This window comes from Elaeis guineensis, chromosome 2 (assembly GCF_000442705.2).
Source record: "Elaeis guineensis isolate ETL-2024a chromosome 2, EG11, whole genome shotgun sequence".
Taxonomy (NCBI): domain Eukaryota; kingdom Viridiplantae; phylum Streptophyta; class Magnoliopsida; order Arecales; family Arecaceae; genus Elaeis; species Elaeis guineensis.
In genome coordinates this window covers 85,244,855-85,256,787 of record NC_025994.2, presented here as the reverse complement: position 1 = coordinate 85,256,787, position 11,933 = coordinate 85,244,855, and the positions used below count along the sequence as shown (strand labels likewise).

At 39.3% G+C, this 11,933-nt stretch overlaps 1 protein-coding gene across 9 annotated transcripts; it reads left to right on the top strand.

Moving 5' to 3' along the window:
• The first annotated feature begins 1,961 nt into the window (after positions 1–1,961).
• Positions 1,962–9,883, top strand: LOC105056059 (protein FAR1-RELATED SEQUENCE 5). Of its 9 annotated transcripts, none has more exons than XM_073251997.1 (7): positions 1,962–2,292; positions 2,517–4,482; positions 4,571–4,632; positions 4,734–5,625; positions 8,024–8,163; positions 8,247–8,592; positions 9,167–9,883. In XM_073251997.1, exons 1-3 carry the CDS (start codon positions 2,056–2,058, stop codon positions 4,585–4,587), a joined length of 2,220 nt encoding a protein of 739 aa, XP_073108098.1. In that variant the 5' UTR covers positions 1,962–2,055; the 3' UTR covers positions 4,588–4,632; positions 4,734–5,625; positions 8,024–8,163; positions 8,247–8,592; positions 9,167–9,883. The 9 variants fall into 9 exon arrangements, with proteins under 9 accessions (XP_073108098.1, XP_073108097.1, XP_073108096.1 ...); XM_073251996.1 differs by having other exon boundaries at positions 8,243–8,592; XM_073251995.1 differs by having other exon boundaries at positions 8,024–8,592.
• Positions 9,884–11,933: the final 2,050 nt, after the last annotated feature.

Here is an 11,933-nt window from a genome sequence, read left to right as displayed (position 1 = left end):
AGGGACAAAAATAAGATGGCTCACATTGAGGGTTACAGAATGTATGAATTAAGGGCCAAATCTCATTATCATCCAACAGTTGGAAGATATCATTTGGGAGGTAGATGAAGCAGCAATGAATATCCCTTGATAGGTGAGGAGAGTTAAATGAAATGTTAGGCCCATTAGTAGAAACATCATCTGGGAGAAAGAAACTATATGGATTCTTGACTTCAATAAATGTTAGCATCATTTTCAAGTAGACAAGTTTGAATGTTAAATTAAAACAGAGCTGGTAACAGACACAGCAATAATTGAGCAAATGATAGAAATATTCTGAAATAGAGAGGGAGACTTTGAAGCACAGAGAAGTAATGCCATAAAAATAAGCATGTAGGCCAAGTGGAATAGAAGCAACCCTTCTCCTACAACAAATATATGAAGTAAAGATTGCAAGATAATACCGATGCCCCCAATCATAGCTGTGACAGGTTTCAAAAATGAGCAGTGGAAGCCCTCTCCATAAGTGGATTTTTAAAAAATTCCTCCTATTAATATGAGTAACATCTGTCTTTAGTATGATAAAGCTCTGAGTTTGCCCAACGTTGGCTTGCTTCCAAGATAAAAAGATGAACAACAGATCAAGCATGCATAATATACCATTGCAGGAATAATTGCGAGAGGAGTGACATAACAAGTAGAAAAGCCATTCCCAAGAAGCAATTGCGGTGATATAAGATATCTGAGAAGAAAAAAGAGCATGATGATACAGAACAGTGACAGCAGGTTGTTTAGCCATGCCTGATATAATTAATTTGGAAAGCATCTGCATTTAAGATTTGAGCCAATTGGAGATGAAGAGTATCCCCAGCACAAAACAAAAAATCTCCATGGATAGCGTGGCCAGCAGCCCAATCTGCAACTTGATTATCTTCTCTATATATGTAGGATACATTAGATATAAATCCAGATTGGATCCATGAATGGAAAGATCTTTCAACTAAAGAGAAACATGCATTTTATTATCAGTGGAATGAGACAGCCAAGAAACAATCACAGAGGAGTCTCCTTGGAGCCAAATCCGACGTTGATTGAAAAAGGATAAGGCAAGTTTAATTCCCAGTGAGGCTCCAATAAGTTCTGCAAACGGTATAGAACAAAGAGAGAGACGTTTGCCTTCAACCAAGAGAATGGCACCCTCATGATTTCAGAGGACAAAATCAGAAGTTGCAGAATCATGTCTCACAGTTCCATCGAAATTTAACAAGAATACTTTAAAGAAAGGAGGCACCCAAGTCACAATTTTAAGAAGGAAAGGTAGTTGAGAAATCAGCTGAGGAGTGCATCAGATCTTTGACTGAGTAGGATGATTAGAGGCAAAAGAGGGAATATGATGAGAGATGTCTTGGAGAAAGAGTAAACATTTTCTGAACAGATCTTGAAGTGATTTATGCTCTTGCCGAAAGACTCTAGAATTGCGAGAGTCCCATATTAGAGACTATATAAGTAGTTACAACTTTTGCCTCCATCCTCATCGAGTTGTTTGCAAGAAAATTCAGCAGATCCGATAAAGATTGAAGCTTAAAATGGAAAATCCCTAAAGCTAGTTGAGATCAACATTAATCAGCAAAACCATAAGTTATCACAGTATTCTGACAGCCCTCAAATTAATCAGGGCAGAGATCGTAATCTGAAAAAAATATGATGGAAGAATGGCTCAAATGTAGAAAAAATATTAACATTGAATTGTAAGCAAAGCAAGGATCATATCGGTGCATATTATTATTTTTTTAAAAAATTTTAAAAATAAGTGAATCATTGGGGTGCCGATCGTTAATGTTGGCACCTCGGGAAGTTTGAGGCATAATTCCACTATCTACAGTTCCACCTGAATGGCTACCCAACAAAAGTAAAAATAAAATAGCAAATATATATATATATATATATATATATATGTATAAGGAAAAAGCTATGCGCAAGTCCGGCGTGGCTCTCCACTGCATGCCGTAAACGCGTCAATCTCCTGTGCACGGCAGCCAGCCCGCCCTCCGGCCACGTCCGACGGTGACGTATTAAATGGAGGAGAGAATGGGACCCGCCAAATGTGAATCCGAGGCCGAGACACCCACCCACTATCCTACACACTCTCTCCTCGCACGGAACCGCTCTGCCTCATCCCTCCACCAAACCCTAGCCTCGCTTCTTCCCGTCTCCCACCTCTCAGCCCCCCCATCTCTCTCTCGATTTCTTGCCTGCCCATCTCCAAGAGGAATTAGTGCGGTGTTCCCCTCCCTGTCATTCTCGATCAATCAGGTACTCAGTCCCACCCCTCTTTATTATTTTCTATAATTTTTCCGGCCAAGTTTATTTCTGAACAATTAACTGGGTCAGTTTTCTAGATCTGGCCTGATGATGATCAAGAAGCCAGTCCTTAAACCATAAAAATCTGAACTCACACTCCTTTTAATTGCTTTCGTTTGCACCAATTTGTTTCTCATCACTCTTTCGAAATTGTTATGTTTGGAGATGCACATAAGCAGGCAATGGGAGTCGCAGAGCACGCCGATGTGCCTCCAAATCCAGGATGGATTCCGCATCTGGATATGCAGTTCGATAATGAAGACGCGGCGTATGCTTTCTACAATTCGTATGCTGCTTGTGTCGGATTCAGCGTCCGGAAATCGAAAATGTGGACGACTTCCAAGGATGTTCTTGCTGCCAGGACGTTGGTGTGCTCCAAGCAGGGCTTCCGCCAGAAGAAGAAGGGGTTCGAGCCGAAGAAGCCTCGGCCAGCGACGAGGACGGGTTGTTCTGCGTGCATGACCATCAAGATTACTCCTAGTGGTAGATATCGTGTGACCGAATTCGTGCCGGATCATAACCACCTGCTCGCGAACCCGTCGACCGCTCGCTTGCTCAGATCCCACCGGGCAAAGGTCAAGGAAAGAATTGCGGGTGATTCAGGGATGCCACCAGATTCCAGTGATAAACACCAGTTGAAGCGTAGGAAGGCAATGCCGGTGGGTGATGCAGGTGCCGTGCTGGAATACCTTCAAAGGATGCAAGTTGAGAATCCGTCGTTCTTTTATGCTGTCCGAGTTGATGGGAATGATAGCATTGCTAACTTCTTTTGGGCGGACGCAAAGTCCGTAATGGACTATCAGTACTTTGGCGATGTGGTATGCTTCGACATGACTTATAAAGCATGTGATTGTGGAAGGCCATTTGCATTATTTGTCGGTGTAAATAATCACAAGCAAATGATTATCTTTGGTTCTGCATTGCTTTATGACGAAAGTGTTGAATCTTTGCGGTGGCTGTTGGATACCTTCAAGGATGCCATGCGCGGTAAACAACCAAAGACGGTTCTAACAGATCAATGCATGGAAATAACTGATGCATTGGTTGCAGCCTGGCCGCGTACCACTCATCGAATATGTGTGTGGCATGTGTACCAAAATGCGATGATGCACCTAAACCAAGTCTTCGAAGGTTCCAAAACTTTTGCACATGACTTTGGTCAATGTATCTTCGATTGTGAAGAGGAAGAGGAGTTTGTATATGCATGGAGAGCAATGATAGACAAATATGATCTCGATGATAATGAATGGTTGGCAAAGCTATATGAAGATAGGCTTACGTGGGCTTTACCTTATGGAAAACAAGTATTTTGCGCAGACATCAAAAGCAGTCTACAAAAAGAAAACCTGATCAGCCTGCTCAAGAAACATTTGAGCCCACAACAAGAACTTTTGCCTTTTTTTGAGCATTATGACACATTATTGAATGAGAGAAGGTGCTTAGAGTTACAAGCTGATGCACATGCTGGTCAAAATATCTTGAAAGTACCCCCTTTGCGTATGTTGAAGCAAGCTGCAAATGTGTACACACCTGCAGTTTTTAAACTGTTTCAAAATGAGTTTGAGATGTACATGGACTGCATGGTATACCACTGTGGGGATGCTGGGACAATATCAGATTATAAGGTGATTGTTGATGAAAAATCTAGAGAGCATTTTGTTAGATATGACTCATCAGACAGTTCAATTTTTTGTAGTTGTAAAAAATTTGAATCTGCAGGAATTCAGTGCCGTCATGTGTTTAAAGTACTTGACTATAGAAATATCAAAGAACTTCCACCAAGATACATCTTGAAACGGTGGAGAAAAGATGCTAAGCTGGGAGCTGTAACAGACCATCACGAGTATCCGTCTGCTGACAGTTCAAAGTCACTTATAGCAAATCGTGATAACGATTTGTGCTGCATTTTCAGTACACTTGCAGCAAGGGCTGCAAAGACAGTGGAATCATTTACATTTATTGAAAGCCAATCAGAGTTGCTTTTGGAACAAGTAGAGCATATTTTGCAAACGAGAACCTTTGAGATACCGCAATTGACTATTGCCTCAAGCATACAACCACGGAATCTGATTGAAAGTGTAGTTGAAAGTCTAAATCATGATAATAACACGGACACAAATGTTATCATTAGTGCAGCAAATGGTATATCCTTTACTTACTGATCTACAGGTTCTGGAAAATATGCTTGGCACTTTGTCAATATCAAATCAGTAATTCTAAATATTTGCAGGTATCTTGGGTTTCTGATTCATGTTTTCAACCATTCCATGCCATTGCTGAAATTCATGCCAGGTAATCACCTAGTGAAATATGTTTTTGTGGCATTTCTTTCCTAAGAAAATCCCTCGTCATGGTTAACTAATTTATTAAGACTTACTTTCCATTGACTTCAGACCATGAAAATTTCCCAAATGAGTGTTCTCTTACAAGTTTTAAACACAAAACAGATGTAGACCTCTGACAGGGAGGACTTTGGAGGTGAGGAATTCATGGAAGATTTGTCTGAGAAAGATTGGAAATTGCTGACTTTAGTGGAAATGTGTTTCCCTGCAAATGAGGCATCTTCAGCCATAGATTGATGTGGTCCAAATGCTTCTCTTTTGGAGCTAGCAGATTCCATGGACACTGCACAGATGGCAGAAGAACCCAATTGTCATTTAGGAGAATCTCCTATTTAAGGTTCTGCTGAAGAGAGGTAACAAAGGTGGTATGCAGATAAGACAAATGGCAAGAGGAAATGTTTGCTGGCTGACAATGAATCCATAGACCATGATCTGTATTTCAGGGCCAATGATTGGATTCGGGCTTGTGAATCAGAGGATGCATATTGCAAACAGAAAGATACCTGAGGCAGCGACAGGTCCACCATACTTCTAAAATGTGGCCCTGGCACCAAAAGGCATTTGGCAAGCAATCTCATGATTCTTGTATGACATGGAGCCAGAGTTCGTGGACTCAAAATGCTTTTGTGCTGCTGCCAGAAAAAGAGCTTATGTTCCCAACCTGCCATCCACAGCAGATTTCCTCTTCATCCTGCTCCGAAATTTTAATATTCTAAAAAATTGATTTACTTATTTATCATTTCACATTGTGTTCGCCGACTGCAGATTGGCAGAAAGATTAAGCAATACCTTAGGTGATTCTGTTGCTAGAATATCAATTCTTCATTCTGCTCATATTGACGTTCTGTATGATGCAAGAAGTCTCCAACTGGACAAGAGCAGTGGCTTTGGTGATTGGGATATTGTAGATATTTGATATGTTGTGCTACTCTTCTTCTGGCAGGTACAAACTCAATCTGCATATGGAATTATAGACATTGTTTATGCTGTTAGTTAATTCACTCGAACATGTTCTAATTTTATGCTGTAAAATTAATCATAATTTTACAGGCTTATGTTTTCCATAATTTAGCAATGACTCAAGGAGGTAGCCTTGTGCTAACATGCTAATGGCAGGGTTTCCATAGTTTACTTCTGCATTTGAATTCCTCCTCTACTTGATTATTTTTGCTATTAATAAAGTTTTGATTGTTAAAGTAATGGTAGGATGTTGTTCTAAAGTGATAGTATATTCAAAGTGTATAGGAACAAGTTTTGCGGTAGCCAGTATTGAACTGCCTATGGTAGGAGACCAGTATGGTACCGATACAGAATCGAATCATACTGATACAGAATCGAATCATACTAATACGGCAATATATATATATATATATAAGGTTTTTAAACTTCTTTTATTTTGTTATAAGTGAACTATGGGATTTTGTGAGCTTATTTTTTGATGTTTAAATATAATATACTGTAATTTTTTATATTACTTATCTAATGAATGGTGTGACTGTATAATACATGTTAAATTAACTAAATATAGCATTTAAAATGTAAAACACTTATATTAAAAAAATCTGAAATGCAACATATCTGCATCTAGTCAATTTCAAGTCAAGTGTCAATGTCTTTCATACATGTCTGAATCACATTTGTGGTCGGGCTAGGGGACTTGACTCCGATGGTATTGCGCCCATCTAGGATCATAGTGGCCTGTCTATACCGAATGATCATGCTGATATTGCTGCTCTATTAGGTACAAAGGCGGAAATCCATAAAAGGACTGAGCAAGGTTTCATCCATGGTCTGACTAAGTCTGAGGAGGATGATACTTGCTCGAACATGAAGACTATCCATATGGATCATAAACCCACACAGGAGGATATGATTTGACATAGGATGATGGTCCGGAGTAGCTGGAAGATCCTCATACGTCCAAGATTTCCACTTGACGCACCACCTCATTAGCCAGATAGGTATCATGTACACCACCTTTAGGTCCTTTCCTCTTGTCTGCTATGGTGTCCTCCCTAGCCTTAGGTTTATGGTCCCTATCATGCTTTGCATGCTCAAATCAAGACTCACCGATGAATGAAGCAAAGGAAATTGCATACCACTCCCTCTATGTCCATTTCCTCCTCCTTGAACATTGAACTCATCATTACTTGATGAGTCATTCTTATCATTGCTTTTATCACGAGATGACTTGGGCAATCTATCATAGGAGTGCTCGGTAGCCTAGGAGTCACTGTAAATTGGCTGCTAATCACTCTTTCCAATGGATTTGCTTTCTTTCCTTTTTTTTGCATTGCTTGAGTGGATGTCTGGGATGCTGGCTTCGTACACTTAGTTGATTGACCTCCCTGACTCTTCTTTTTGACTCACACGGGTAGGCTACATTGATTGGTTCTGCCCCCTTGACTGGTTCTCCCTTCCTGCCTGGCTCTGCCTCCCTAGCTAGCCCTACTGCCCTAGCTAGTTCTAGTACTGCGGTGTCCTCTTCTTAACATCTGCCTGTCAAATCTTTGACTGGAGATCTCCAACTCCAAGCTAGACTGTGACCTTTGACTGGCTTCTCCCTGAACTTTACAGTGACTGCAGCTACCGAGCATCAGCTTGATGTTAACATGTGTCAATCTATTCAGTTCTCTGAATTCACTTCGGCTTGCACATCTATGAGACAGGCTGATCTAGGTGGTCCTAGCTCATCAAGCTCATTAACCTATGATAGGATCCTCATCATATACAAAGTCATAAAATGGTTCCTGATACATTAGAATGAGTTCCTGTTGAAGTCATTTCAATGTCAGTCACAGGTTCTAGTGCAGTGCACATATACCAATGCATTTGGTCTTTTTTGAGTCAAATGGTTTCTCTATTTGCTGCAGATCAATGCAAATGTTGACCAATTGCACTCACACCCACTAGCTGAAATTGTCTACAAGTGGGATTGGCCCACCATAATAAAACCACCACTTAGCTGCAAACATAAGTACAAATGTTGCCCATCAGCCACTGATTAGTTTTGATACATTAGGTGAAAGATATAGACTAAGACCTGATCATGGGCTGGGCCCGGGCCTAAACTTAATTCATTTTTAATCGGGCTACGGGCCGGGCCTATGTAAAATTTGACATTTTCTGGGCCCAAGCCCGGCCCACGATCAGATCATATAGTGCAGAATAGTACCTGGACAAATTTATCTCCTAGACCTCTATCTGAGAATTATTGCCCTCTTTATTCTTTGGTCTATGATGCACATACTTTATGTATGGTTGTGCAAAATTCACAAATCAAATCTATATTATAATAGGTGACTGACATCCAAGTAACGCTTACCTCTTTTATTGCTCAGGCAGTGATCGATGCATCATCCTTCATCCTGTGGATAACATTCCTCAATGCACTCAAAAGCTTAACATTCCTTAGCGCACTCAAAGGCCCCTTGTCAGTGTCCATCCTAGAAACTATATAGATGTACTTCAAGTTGAGATAGTAAGCTGCCAAGATTTGTGTTTAATTTTGTTTTGATTATCGTATTAGTAATACATAATAAGTGATACTGGCTTACTAGGTAGATGCAAGTCCTTGCTTATCTGGGTAGCTTATCTCACCTGAAATGATGTTGATGTAATAATCAACATGCATGAGATCAGCCTCTTTGATCTCTTCCTTGGCTGTCATCTTCATGGGGCAGAGGAAGCCATTTGGGAGCATCTCTCATTTCAGCAGTTAAGCAAATGATAAAGTGGTGTTCCTTAGCCTGTTTCTAGAACCGCTAACCTGTTGATATCCTCTCTATATGGTACTCCTCCATGCCATCATGGGTGTATCAGCTCAGCATCCACATACTGGAACATGGCTCATAATCCTAACTTCTTCTTGATGAGGCTGCCAAGGGCAATTAAGTGTGTGGCAAAGCAGGTAACTATTGATCTTAGCATGTCTCCTCTAGTGTACTTTCTCATTAATGCCTACACTTGTGATTTTATGCATTCAGTGATGGTCTCGGCTGCCTCCACTACTTTGCTTCATCCTTCAAAGCTTGCCAGTGTCATTGAGAATCAGATCAATACAGTGGGCAGCACATGGGATCCGTAAAATACGGATCCTTATCATCAATAGTTGACCAGTCCTCTTATATCAGTCACAACATGCTGCTCCCTTATCACCAGTCCTCTTATATCAGTTATCTTCAATTATTTTAGGGTGCTCCATCACCCTAGAGATTGAGACCTAGCTTACTTTGCTGAATTTGTGTCTTAAGCAACCTTTAGCTGTCCAATGCTTCAACTATGGAGAAATAAATTCCAAAGTTTTGATGCAATGCAAGCATCTTAATTTTTTAGTTACATCAAATGAATTTAAGACTTGTTAAGTTTCTAAAGAACTGATTAAAATATGGAATAGCATTATTTATTTTTATATAGGGTTTCTGTTCCATTGTATATAGTGTTGCGTATTTTGATGTTCATACCATCTTCTTTATGTAATACAGGATTACTCTGATTCTAGTACTGCGCTCAACAATCCAGTAGGAGCAGTTTCAAGGTGGATCAGTACCTCAATGACCAAGGACATATGATGCTCTGTTCTGAACTTGATTCATTATGATAAACTGCAACATTGTACTGGCTTCCACTTGATATTAAGACGGCTTAAATAGTGGTGGACGTTTTATGGATGGCCATTGTTAACTGGCTTTGAAATTATTTTGCTTGTCATCAGGAAGTAGCAGGGTTTCAATCGGTGCTTCATGCAACCTTTGTGCCTATTTAGATACCCTAGTTCACTAATTAAGTCAAATAGTTTGCAGATTCTGCCTCCTTACAAACAGGCTGCTTTTGCTTCTCAGTTGCCAAAGGCCTCGAAAATATGATTTGGGAGATTTGTTCTTGCATGACAATTATTTCCTTGACACCATCGATCAAAATGGGGGCCTAAACTTTTTGTTTCCAGCAATATATCAGACATGCGTGTACGTACGTAATATAGGCTGATTGGTCGTTTGAACTGTAATTTTTCTCAGAGATGGCATGGGACTTCCAACGGGTTTCTGTTACATCAGTTGCAGGATTGTCTTGTAAATTTTGCAGCATCCTGGTCTGTATGTTTTGCAATTGTTTCTCTATCTAAGATTTAATTTTTTTTTCGTTTATCACTTTTGTAATTTGTTTACAAATGTTATAATAGTGTTTTATGATGGGATTCTGTATGCAATGCATCTTTAAGGTAGAATGAATTCCTTGCCAAAATTTAATGATTTTTTCTCTTCTTAATAGCATGCTATCATCCAAATCAAAATTAATTCTCTTACAGAGACATCGTTTTGTTTCTATGGTGCTAAATCAAGTTCTATTAGATTTCTGGTCCGAGTGTGGACTTGGTACGAGGATTCTTTGAGTGTATTTTGTGCTCGGAAGTCATCCGAGCTTACTGAGATCGGTTTCGGAAGGGATTGATCGAAATGGTGTTTTCGTCTTTGCTATCGTTGTAAGATGCCTCTATGGGTAGGTTTTATGGTAAATATTGGGAGAAATATCGATCGGTATTTCAACCTAGGATTTTAGCAGACTTTGGATCTTTTGTAGAGTGTATTCTGCACTGTAGAGGACTGTGCGTGTCTGGATGGCAAGGCGTCACTCATATCAGAAATGGATGGTTGTTTGATGATGTTTTGGAGGGAATTGAAGAATTTAAAATTTTCTCCATTAACCAATTTTTAACTTTGAATTTGTTTGGTTTCACATGGGAGAAAACTCAAGAAGGGGTTTATGATGAACTTTTTCTCTTGGGCTTTATTAAAAATTTAAAAGTTTTGGACGACACTACATATGCATGTGGCTCGGCTTCCAAGCATGTGATTGCGCCAATGGCTGTAACGGGGCTTATATTTTATTTTTCTCTATTTATTTTTTTAATAATATATCTATTTTTTTTATTTATTAGTGGACTAATATGATTAATGTTGCTTGACGTTAATTGTCTGATTAATATTTTTTTTCTGTTAGCCAACTAGATATTAGATTAGTCCATATAGCTGGTTCTTCGACCTATAAATTGGGCTCTTAGTAGGAAGTGGAAAGAGTAAGACTAAAATTTGTTCTCTCTTCTCTTATTCTCTTCTATTCTATCCTAAATACTATGCTGTTAAGTTTTTCTTGATTTATTTTTTTATTTTTTATTACTCTTAACTACTGGATTGAAGTTCTGTTATCCCCATTATATCGTATCCATAAGAGAGTTTTCTGGTTATATTTTGAGATGGAGTTCTCGAGATTGATCCCACATGAGAGTCGGAAATTATTTCAGAATAATGCACAATACACCTTGAGGCAAATTGTCTTCGCTGATTTTCTATAGAATATTAGTTGAATTTAATATTAATTTGATAATAAATTTTAATTAAATTTAATTGAATTTTAGTTATTAGTTTAATTGAATTGTAATCGACTACCATGGGAAACGAATTTTATTATGTATTCCCATAATGTCATCTATCACGTTGACATGTTAAATACTGCTGGTGTGCCAAATAAGTAGTTTGAGAGATTAGCGGCAGTCGTCCATTTCTGAGACGGGCAACATGTCACCCTTCTAGATATGCACCATCCACCTGGTGCAAAATACGTGCAGCAGAGGATCCCGACTCATTTCTAGCAAGGACAACCAGAAACCATTTCACTAGTTCTTGTCAGGGGAGCTTGCTGAATGCTGCCTCTCAATGGTTTTAGCCATGACCTAGAGGGGGAATTCTCACAACCCATCATGTACGAAGACATTGCCATCGCTATGGTTACAGGTGTTTCACTGGAGAATGTAGACTGTTACACCTTTAATTGCTGTATCTGGAGTCTGGACCATAAGAGTCCTGCCACCTTAACAATTTTCCACCCTGGTACTGCCGGATAACCTTCCTTGCCCCTTTAACTGAACAATCTTCTTTTTAGTTTGAATTATAACATAATTTAAGATGAGCCACTTCAGACTAGCTGTGTTCCTTTTGGAGGCAAAACTATAGAAGTTTTAGGTGTCCATCAAGGGAATTCTAAGCATCTAATTATTCGCAAGTGCATGCGTTTGGATGTTTTATGCCCGAGTACCGATGACCATCTTTCCATTATTGAGCTCAAATTCCCTCAACCAAGATTGAACAAATAAAGGAAAATGACAAAAATAATTCTTGATGCTCACAAAGTGATTCTATTCATGCAAGCGAAAATACATAGATACTACCGGTCTTTAAAGATTTGTAGCCTATTAAA

Coding starts and splice junctions, on each gene's coding strand:
- LOC105056059 (XM_019855748.3), top strand. CDS start 2,056: ATGGAGGAGAGAATGGGACCCGCCAAATGTGAATCCGAGGCCGAGACA. Junction 2,293..2,516: donor TGTCATTCTCGATCAATCAG/GTACTCAGTCCC, acceptor GATGCACATAAG/CAGGCAATGGGAGTCGCAGA.